The sequence below is a fragment of the Physeter macrocephalus genome, chromosome 17 (assembly GCF_002837175.3).
Source record: "Physeter macrocephalus isolate SW-GA chromosome 17, ASM283717v5, whole genome shotgun sequence".
NCBI lineage: Eukaryota > Metazoa > Chordata > Mammalia > Artiodactyla > Physeteridae > Physeter > Physeter macrocephalus.
In genome coordinates this window covers 9,399,501-9,410,320 of record NC_041230.1, presented here as the reverse complement: position 1 = coordinate 9,410,320, position 10,820 = coordinate 9,399,501, and the positions used below count along the sequence as shown (strand labels likewise).

At 45.0% G+C, this 10,820-nt stretch overlaps 1 protein-coding gene across 1 annotated transcript in view; it reads right to left on the bottom strand.

The window, feature by feature from the left end:
- ZNF285 (zinc finger protein 285) overlaps nucleotides 1-10,264 on the bottom strand; it is an 11,208-nt gene extending 944 nt beyond the window's left edge. Inside the window, 8 exon segments of the mRNA XM_024132729.2 lie at nucleotides 360-664; nucleotides 2,920-3,005; nucleotides 3,089-3,235; nucleotides 3,237-3,452; nucleotides 3,454-3,923; nucleotides 3,926-4,275; nucleotides 6,248-6,374; nucleotides 10,136-10,264. Coding sequence (XP_023988497.1) covers nucleotides 360-664; nucleotides 2,920-3,005; nucleotides 3,089-3,235; nucleotides 3,237-3,452; nucleotides 3,454-3,923; nucleotides 3,926-4,275; nucleotides 6,248-6,374; nucleotides 10,136-10,150 — 1,716 coding nt within the window. The 5' untranslated portion in view covers nucleotides 10,151-10,264.
- Nucleotides 10,265-10,820: the final 556 nt, after the last annotated feature.

Here is a 10,820-nt window from a genome sequence, read left to right as displayed (position 1 = left end):
AATAAATAAATAAATAAATAAATAAAGCTTCAAAACCTAAAAAAAAAAAAAAAAAATCACTTTCTTTGCCACGACAGCAGATAGCAGTTGATGAGAGCTTCAAGGAAGGTGTTGAGATCCACAGTGGTTTCCTGGAGTGCCCTTAAGAACCACGTGCTTCAGTGCTGCCAGCTGACATCATGGGTGGTCGTGTCCCTGTCCTTTGCTCCCTGCGGCCCTCCCAATGGTTGAGTAAGCCTCTGTCATCTGGAATACATAAGTGGCTTCTGTTTTCCTGATTGAACACAGACTGACTACATGTATAATGTTTCTGTTCTCTTGTGCAGTCTTGGCTGAGTAAGAAGGTCTGAGCTACATACTTCCTGAGCCTTGCCACGCTCGTGACATGCATAGTCCATCTCATCCCTATGTGCTGCCTGACGGGCAAGAGGATAAGAGTTACGACGGAAGCCCTTCCCGCATTCTTTATACTTACAGGGCCTCTCTCCTGTGCGGACGCTGAGATAAACGTGAAGATCGGCGTTCCGAATGAAGCCCTTCCCACACTCATCACATTCATGCGGTTTCTCTCGGGTGTGACCTCTCTGATGAAAGTGAAAATAGGAGCTGTAACTGAAGCCCTTATCGCACACTTGGCGCGTGTAAGGCTTTTCTCCCGTGTGAACTCTCCGGTGAGCGTGCAGAAACGAGCCGTAGGCGAGAGCCCTACACTGCTATATGAGACAGAAGAATGAGCCTGGAAAAATGATGGTGCCATAAACAGAAAGAAAGCTAGAAACAGTTGTTGTTTTAGGCACGCTGCATTTTAAAAAAAGTTTTTTTCCCAATAAATAGTACTAGGCATCTACTATGTTCCAGATAAATTTGGTTTCAGCCATGTTGAGACAGTAAGACACCTGAAAGGAGGTGGTCAGTAGGCAATGCTAGAGAAACTAGAGAGGATGGGCATGGTAAAGGGCACCAAAACCACGCAAGAAGATTCAAGAGAACAGGGTAGACAACTGACCTTGAGGAAAATCCCATAACAGAAGGCAGAGAAAGTATAGTTTCTGAAACAGAGAACACTTTTATATAACACACCTGCTGACATGCTGTAGAAGTTTCCCAATTTGGGAAACAGCGGATCTAGGAATAGTGGAATGAAAAGAAATGAAAATGCTGGTGAAAGGAGAGATAAGACAGCTGAGGTTCTTGTAAGATGAGCAAACCTAGGAATGTTTATAAGGAGAGGAAAAGGCATCAGCAGAGTTAGAGGGCAATGATGCAAGTGGCAGAATCACACTGACAGAGCTCCATCCTTTGGGACCAGTGGATCCCACAGGCAGAGCATCTGGGCCTGAAGGAGCCAATTCTTCCCACAAGTGAAGAACAGGAGGACAGCCTAGGGAGAGACAAAGGAAGAATATGAAGTGGAAGGAAGGAAATTCAATTGCTTAGATCAGATGGCTGTCTATCTTTCTGGCTTAAGTAAAAGATGAGGTAATCTCTGCTGAGGCTGAGGGGTTTCAAGGACAGGTTGAGGAGTTTAAGAGTAAAAAAGAAAAAGTCTGGAATTGCCAGTGTGCATAAACACAAATAGTACAAACAAGGTCATAAGTGGCGATACAAGTCCAGGTAGGTTGAGAGAGGAAGCATTTACAAAAAGCAATGTGGAAAAAAGTTTTTCTTCAATGCATTGTGAGCATGCTTTTAAAAAAGGAAACTTGCATCTATCTGAAAGATACACAAATTAAAAAACAACACCTCATTTATCCAAGATAGCTGTTGTTCCACCAGTTTTCCAGACCACCCTTTCAGGCAAAAAGCACTTTAACTGTTTCCGACAGAAATCCTTCCAAACCATACACTCCTGTCTTCTTAACTATACGACTGAAGTCCAACGCTTAATCTTAATCATCCACTCTTGCTGTACTGGAACATGTACTGCTGCTGCACTGCGTGTGCAGCAATACGATTCCCTTTTAGAATTCTATGTCTTTCCCAGCTGTCAAGATATAAAGCAACTGGTTCTTTCAAGTTTACGTTTACCATCTCAACGACCACAGACTGCTTTCGCAACTTGCTTCTTGTCAGCCTCCTAGAACGCACTGTGTCTCAAACTTTTCTAAACCATAGCCCTTTAAGATAAACATGAGGGGCTTCCCTAGTAGCGCAGTGGTTAAGAGTCCGCCTGCCGATGCAGGGGACGCGGGTTCGTGCCCCGGTCCGGGAGGATCCCACATGCCGCGAAGCGGCTGGGCCCGTGAGCCATGGCCGCTGGGCCTGCGCGTCTGTCCAGAGCCTGTGCTCCGCAACGGGAGAGGCCGCAACAGTGAGAGGCCCGCGTACCGCAAAAAATAATAAATAAATAAATAAATAAATAAAGCTTCAAAACCTAAAAAAAAAAAAAAAAAAATCACTTTCTTTGCCACGACAGCAGATAGCAGTTGATGAGAGCTTCAAGGAAGGTGTTGAGATCCACAGTGGTTTCCTGGAGTGCCCTTAAGAACCACGTGCTTCAGTGCTGCCAGCTGACATCATGGGTGGTCGTGTCCCTGTCCTTTGCTCCCTCCGGCCCTCCCAGTGGTTGAGTAAGCCTCTGTCATCTGGAATACATAAGTGGCTTCTGTTTTCCTGATTGAACACAGACTGACTATATGTATAATGTTTCTGTTCTCTTGTGCAGTCTTGGCTGAGCAAGAAGGTCTGAGTTACATACTTCCTGAGCCTTGCCATGCTCGTGACATGCATAGTCCATCTCATCCCTATGTGCTGCCTGACGGGCAAGAGGATAAGAGTTACGACGGAAGCCCTTCCCGCATTCTTTATACTTACAGGGCCTCTCTCCTGTGCGGACGCTGAGATAAACGTGAAGATCGGCGTTCCGAATGAAGCCCTTCCCACACTCATCACATTCATGCGGTTTCTCTCGGGTGTGACCTCTCTGATGAAAGTGAAAATAGGAGCTGTAACTGAAGCCCTTATCGCACACTTGGCGCGTGTAAGGCTTTTCTCCCGTGTGAACTCTCCGGTGAGCGTGCAGAAACGAGCCGTAGGCGAGAGCCTTCCTGCACACGTCGCATTTGTAGGGTTCCTCCCCCGTGTGGACCTCTGGTGAATGTGCAGGTGTGTGCTTGGACTGAAGCCCTTTCCACACTTGCCACACCTATAAGGCTTCTCCCCCACGTGCAGCCTCCAGTGGACTTGGAGGATGGAGCTGGAGCCGAAGCATTTGCTGCACTTGCTGCATTTGTAGTTTCTCTCCAGCGTGGACCCTCTGATGGATAAGAAGTCTGGAGCTCTGATCGCAGCCCTTCCCACACTCTGTGCATATATAGGGCCTTTTCCCTGTGTGGACTCCCTGGTGGATACACAGAAGCGACCTGAATCCGAACCCCTTCCCACACACGTCACACGTGTAGGGCATCTCCCCCGTGTGGACTCGGTGATGGTTGTGAAGAGAAGAACTGCGCTTTGCCACATTCGATGCCTGTATAGGGTTTGTCTCCCAAGGGGCCTTTCTGATTCCTGGGAAGGTCTGAGCTCTGTTTGCAGCCCTTAGCCCACTCCTGACCCTCACAAGTTTTCTCCCCTGAATGGGTGTTAGAGTGAACAGTAAGTCCTGAGCTCTGACTAAAGTCCTTTCCACACTGGTCATATTTATAAGATTCTTCTCCTGTGTGAGCGCTGTGACGAACATGAGCATTTGCATCATCTGTGAAACCCATTCTACAGTTATTACACCTGAAAGGTGGCCGCACTGCATAGACCACGTGACTGTGTTTGACTGTTGACTTCATAACCAAGTGTCTCCCACAGCCGGTATATCTGTAAGGTTCCTCTCCTTTACGTTCTTGGAAATCATTACAATCACGTGAGGTCTGAAAGAAGCTGCCATCACACTGAGCACATCCATCCAATTTCTCTTCCATATGAATTCTCTTGTGTACTTAGCCTGAGAATTCTCAGGCTCAGTCATTATGTTGGCTTTCTTCCAAGATTCTAGGGTAGGGACCTGTGTCAGGCCTTTCCAAGCTGTGATGTCTTGATTTTCTAAATTAATGGCATTTATTACATACCTTTCATTTTCAGACACTCCTGCCCACTCTTCACAGAGGGAAACATCTCCTTCTAAATAGTGGGGACAATCTCCTTGAAGATTCATGACATAATCCTGACTCACACTCAATTCACTGATCCTTCGTTTCCAAATCTGCCAAAAGTAGAGCACTTCTGGTGAGAGGTAAGTCAACCCTTTTTCCTGAAGGTTCGAAATGTTGTTTTTAATCCTGTCTCCTATGAGGAGAAAGAGAATTTGGCTAAGTGAACAAGTAGATCATCTATCCAAAGGCTTTGAAGAAATGAAGTAGGATGGGATGAGAGTTGCCACTGGCTCCTGGTCATATAGGAAACAATTAGAAACCCCGTAATTCTAATCTGTGAGCTGCTAATTAAAAACCAGGTATTTCAGGGAAATCAAAAGAAATCTTGGAAACAGTTTATAAAGGAATAAATTCACCTCTCGGCTATAAGAGTAGTTGATAAAAAGCCTTTAATCATTTTGCTACAGAAGGCATGGGGAAGGCTCCCATATGATTCATGTAATATACATAATAATGGAGTTCTGGACATGGTGAGAGGCACAAACAATCACAGGGACCTTCCAGGATCCTGTAAAAGGCTGCAGAAACAAGTAACAAGTCTTATCTCCTAACCATGTCCCTTCCCTTAAATCACTGTTATATGGGATAGAACTATCATGTATGTTTGTGCACAACCTTCACAACTGTACAGGGTGGGCCTACAGCTGCAGTGGGGATTGAAATGGGGATAACATTGTGAAATATGAGACATCCTTTTTATCTTTCCTGAGGTTCCCTGGCTTCATGAAGAGACAAAGTCCACCAAGATCCTGCCATCCAATTCCTTAACTTCTCCCCTTTGAGGTTACTGCAGAATCTCAAACAGCCGTGGCTATGAGAATTGGCAGCATGAAACTGTCAATGGGCTGGCACCCAGGGAAGCAAGATTTTTTTGTACTAAAGGGTCATAAGAAACAGGGGTTTGAGGCAGAAGAGGATGGTCACACCCTTGGCACCCAAAAATAGGCTTCAAAATGTCACAAAAACCACGGTTAAAACCATCTGGACACTGCTTCTGGTTCAAGGTAATTTTCTGAGTCATTTTATTGAGAGTGACTTTGGTTCATAAGGTGGTGTCAGAGAAAACGGAAACAGGTTTAAAGCAGCAGTTTTCCACCTGTTTTGACTGTACCCATAGTAAGAAAAGCATTTACACTGTGACCCTGTACCTATACGTAGACACATACCATAAACTAAAATAGTTTTATCAGCTGAGACTTACCTTACCAGGTGCAATGTACTCTGATAAATCCTTTTGTGTTCTAGTCCATTAATCTATTTTGCTTTTCAAAAACTGCCAGTTATGACATGGTCACTTGATTTCAGGACTCACCAATGGGGTTGCATCCTGCAGATTTAGCCCAAGGAGCCCTGTCTATAATCTATGGACATAGTGGTACTTAGTGTCACCTGGTTATTACAAGCACAGGGTCTACAGCCAGATGGGGAGGGTTCAAATCCTAGTTCCTCTGACAAGCTGGGTGACCCTGGACAAGTTACTTACCCACTCTGTGCCTCAGTTGTTTCCTCTGTAAAAGGGGGCCAATGATAGCAACTATCTCATAAACTAAACTGAGGTAGTACATATCTGTATATGGGGCTCTGAGAAATTGAAATTAGGTTAGATATTGATCAGCAAGGAAGCAAATCAGCAGCCACTTATATTGCGCTGACTACCAACCAGATCCTAATTTGGTTCCTTTAACACTAGTTTGTCCAAAACATTGGTTTTGCTCTAGAGGCAACGAAGGGACCAAGGCCTTGGTAATGTGTGAATTTTCTCAATCTCACTCTGAGAAATATGAGGAGAGAATGAGAGCCTAAACGTGTGAGGAGGTCAGGGTAGGTTTGACAACTGCATCAGATGCCCACAGGGCGGGGGCGCAGAGTTGACAAGGGCTCCCTCACCAACACCTTACAGGGGACCACCTGCTCACAGTTATCTGCGAAAACACATTAACTGCAGGTTCCCACCTGCACATGGCGTCTCTTAGGAGAGTTCTCTCTGGTGGCCAAAGTTTCCCTTTGTGCTCCACCTGGAATATTCTATCTGGTTTGAAGCTGACCACTTGAGAAAACAGGACCAGTGGTTTGATGCTTACTTACAGGGAGGTTGCTGTCCTCACCCACAGAGACCAGGTTCCTGAAGTTCTCCAGCATCACGTCTTGGTACAGGTTTATCTGGGTGGAGTCCAATAGCGCCAGCTCTTCCTCGGTGAAGACCACAGCCACGTCCTTGAAGGTCACAGTTTCCTAAAACATCAAGCACATGTCACATTCATCATCTGCACAAATGATCCCTAGAAGAAGAGCCACGTGGGAAGCTTTTGTGCCAGTCACTAAGTTGTGGTCTTCTTGCTCCAAACCCTCTTAGTTCCCTGACCGGGGATTGAACCCGGGGCCACGGCAGTGAAAGCATGGAGTCCTAACCACTGGGACGCCAGGGGATTCCCCGAACCCTCATTTTTAAACCACACTTTGTAACGCTGGAGCTGGGACTCTGCAAATCACATTTCTTTCTTTTTTTAAAAAAAAATTAATTTATTTATTTTTGGCTGCGTTGAGTCTTTGTTGATGTGTGCAGGCTTTCTCTAGTTGCAGAGATCGGGGGCTACTCTTCATTGTGGTGCGCGGGCTTCTCATTGTGGTGGCTTCTCTTGTTGCGGAGCACGGGCTCTAGGCGCGCAGGCTTCAGTAGTTGTGGCACTTGGGCTCAGTCATTGTGGCTCGCGGGCTCCAGAGCACAGGCTCAGCAGTTGTGGTGCCCGGGCTTAGTTGCTCCGCGGCATGTGGGATCTTCCCGGACCAGGGCTCGAACCCGCCTCCCCTGCATTGGCAGGCGGATTCTTAACCACTGCCCCACCAGGGAAGCCCTGCAAATCACATTTCTAATCTGACAACTGGCTCTCGGTTAGGCTCTGGAGCTGGGGGCCGCTAGAGGGATTCTGCAAGGCTAGGGGAGGAAATGGAGTTGGAGGTAGTGAGCCAGGAAATACGTACTGATGTCCTACAGCCCACGTGGCACAGACACTGTAGGGAGAAGGGGTTAAGAATGAGGGCTCGCCCAGCCTACCCACCTTCTCCCTCCATAGCCTCAACTATAGAGTCTGGGAAAACAAAATACCCATTTGCTGGCCACCCTTGCAGCTGCGTGGATCCCTTGCTGAGATCCTATGCAGAGATTGCTACAGGATTCCGGTACAAGGACAGTCCAAAAATATTAATAAAATAAATGTATAAATCAATAAACATGAATGCAAAAATTTTTAAATCTTTTCCTTAGCACCCAGCACCATCTATGAAGTACCCTTGTAACAGCTTGAATGCTTCCACCTACAGGAGATACTGTGGAAGAGAAACGCACTGAAGGTCACCAAAAAGAAGGATTTTTGAGATACTCAGGGAAATTTGATTATTGTCTGGGTATTATACAATAGCAAAAATGTATTAATACTCTCATTAGTCCATTTCTGGTTTTAGAAATACATACTGGAATATAAGGAGTGTGTGGTCAATTAGATTGCTATTTAGAAATATTCTCTCTCGTGCTCTCCAATTCCACTAAAAACCTGAGTGTATTTCCTTGCCCCTTGACTTTGGATTTGGCCACATGACTTGTTCCAATTCTAAGCTTAGGCCTTAAGGGGTCTTGCATATTTCTGCTTACTCTCTTGCCCCTCTGCCATTGTCCAACACAACCAAGCTAACAGACACAAAAACTGTTACCATAAGCAGAGTACACCAAATAAATACATATGGCATTGGCTTTGGGGCCAGGCTGCAACAGCTGAGGAAACTATTAGAAGAGGTTGGGAAAATGGTAACCTGCGTGATGTAGCCATGAAACGTTTTGTAAAACTCTTGCTGGCAGTAACTTAGAAGACAGAAAGTGTAACCTAATGAATTTGTGAACTTGGGCAAGATGTTTTCCTGGCAAAGGGTGAAAGTGTGAGCTTGTTTATTGTAGCTGCAGATAGTAAGTTACTTTAAGAAAGTGATAAACTCAGAAAAAAAAACAGTACAGTATGAAATAACATGCTACTTGCATTAGTCTTTAAAATTTTCTGAAAATGCTTTGGGAAAGAATATAGAAAAGTGAGAAAAAAGATTAGGCAAATGTGGCAAAATGTTAATTGTTGAAACTGCATGACAGGTGTTATATATGGAGATTCATAGTACTATTTTCTCTTTTTGTGTATTTTCATAATTAAAACACTGCTCATGATTTTAAAAAATCCTTGCCTCCACACCACGATGGTCTTTTTGATGTATCAGCTTGGCTAGACTACAGCTCCCAGTTATTGAATCAAACTCTAATCGAGGTGCTGCTGTGCAGATATTCTGTAGATGTGATTAAAGTCCATAATCAGTTGACTCTTAGGGAGGTTACTCTACATAATCTGGGAGGGGGCCGGGGGCTGCTTCAATCAGGTGAAAGGCCTTAAGAGCAGAGCTAAGGCTTCCCTGAGAGAAGGAGAACTTTCACCCGCAGAAAGCAGCTTCACTGGGTCAAGAGTTCCAGCCTTGACCTTCCTAACGGGCTGCCCTGTAGATTTCTGACTTTCCCAGCCCCCACAATCGCATAAGCTAATTCTTTATAATAAATCTTTAAGGACTTCCCTGGTGGCACAGTGGTTAAGAATTCGCCTGCCGATGCAGGGGACACGGGTTCGAGCCCCGGTCCAGGAAGATCTCACATGCCGCAGAGTAACTAAGCCCATGAACCACAACTACTGAGCCTGCGTGCTGCCAACTACTGAAGCCCGCGTGCCTAGAGCCCGTGCTCCACAACAAGTGAAGCCATTCTCAATGAGAAGCACATGCAGCGCAATGAAGAGTAGCCCCTGCTCTCAGCAACTAGAGAAAGCCCGTGCACAGCAACGAAGACCAAACGCAGCGAAAAAATAATAAATAAAAATAAATAAATTTATTTTAGGGACTTCCCTCGTGGTGAAGCGGTTATGAATCCACCTGCCAATGCAGGGGACATGAGTTCGACCCCTGGTCTGGGAAGATCCCACATGCCGCGGAGCAACTAAGCCCGTGCGCCACAACTACTGAGCCCGCGCGCATAGAGCCCGTGCTTCACAACAAGAGAAGCCACCGCAATGAGAAGCCCGTGCACCGCAACGAAGAGTAGCCCCCGCTCACCGTAACTAGAGAAAGCCTGCGTGCAGCAACGAAGACCCAATGCAGCCAAAAAATAATAAATAAAATAAATAAAAATATTAATAATAATAAAAATTGAACTGCAGGGAAAATAAATTAACTATAAAAAATTTATTTTAAAAATCTTTTAAAAATTTTATTTTACGGAAGTATAGTTGATTTACAATGTTGTGTAAATTTCTGCTGTACAGCAAAGTGATTCAGTTATACATATATATACAGTCTTTTTCATATTCTTTTCCATTATGGTTTATCACAGGATATTAAATATATATAGTTCCCTGTGCTATACAGTAGGACTTTGTTGTTTATCCATTCTATGTATAATAGTTTGCATCTGCTAATCCCAAAGCCCCAATCCTTCCTTCCCCCACCCCTCCCATAATAAATCTTTTAATATTTATCTCCTACTGGTTCTGCTTAGCTGGTTGAACCCAGATTATTACATATCCATTCGAATCTTACTACTCAGAGTGTGGTCATGTATACTGATCGTGCACTGAGACGCTGTGGCAATACCAAACTGCTATAAAAGTTTCTCAATGCTTCCTCCTGATTTCTGTATTTCTGTACTTATCTCTTGTGCACCAGGGACAAGCAGCTCATCGACTGGCACTGGTATGCAAACTGCACTTGGAGCAGCTCTGAACCAGACATCTTGACCTTCCTGAGCCTGTTTCTTCATTTCTCCAAAGGGAATATAATGCCACTACCTCTCCCAGCTCTCATCAACAAGGTAAAGTTCCTACCGTACGAGTCACTCAAAAATTGCTGACCTCCTTTTGGAAAATAGAGATATCCAATGGACATGGCATTTAAGAGAAAGAAAGGAAACTTAAACTTACCTGGAGCTTAATCATACTGTTTTCCTCTTAGAACGGGCAGGAGCCAGAGCGGGCAGAACTGGCAAGAAGAAAGAATCCATGAGACCAAGGGTTTAACAAGTTGTGAATGTATATTGGTTCCTTCTGATCTGGAAAATGTTCACACATTCTTCTCTCCCAAGATATCTTTTCCTCTCTTCTCACTCTCACCAGACCGAATTCCCACCTCCTCAAGCCATCCCCCCCACCCACAATCCAGACCCTTGTGTAACTTCTCTCTCCTCAAGCCTTTGGGTCAAAACTGACACATTCTTTTTCCTTTTCTCAGACGCATGAATGTACTGACATCACCTACATCCTAATGACTCTGGAAAAGAGGCTCTGGAATTGCTCATTTGGAGAGAGATCTCAAGGTGACAGGCGGCTTCTTCTGCTCCCTTTTTTGTTTGTTTTTAACATCTTTATTGGAGTATAATTGCTTTACAATGGTGTGTTAGTTTCTGCTTTATAACAAAGTGAATCAGTTATACATATACATATGTTCCCGTATCTCTTCCCTCTTGCGTCTCCCTCCCTCCCACCCTCCCTATCCCACCCCTCTAGGTGGTCACAAAGCACGGAGCTGATCTCCGTGTGCTATGCGGCTGCTTCCCACTAGCTATCCACCCCACGTTTGGTAGTGTATATATGTCCATGCCACTCTCGC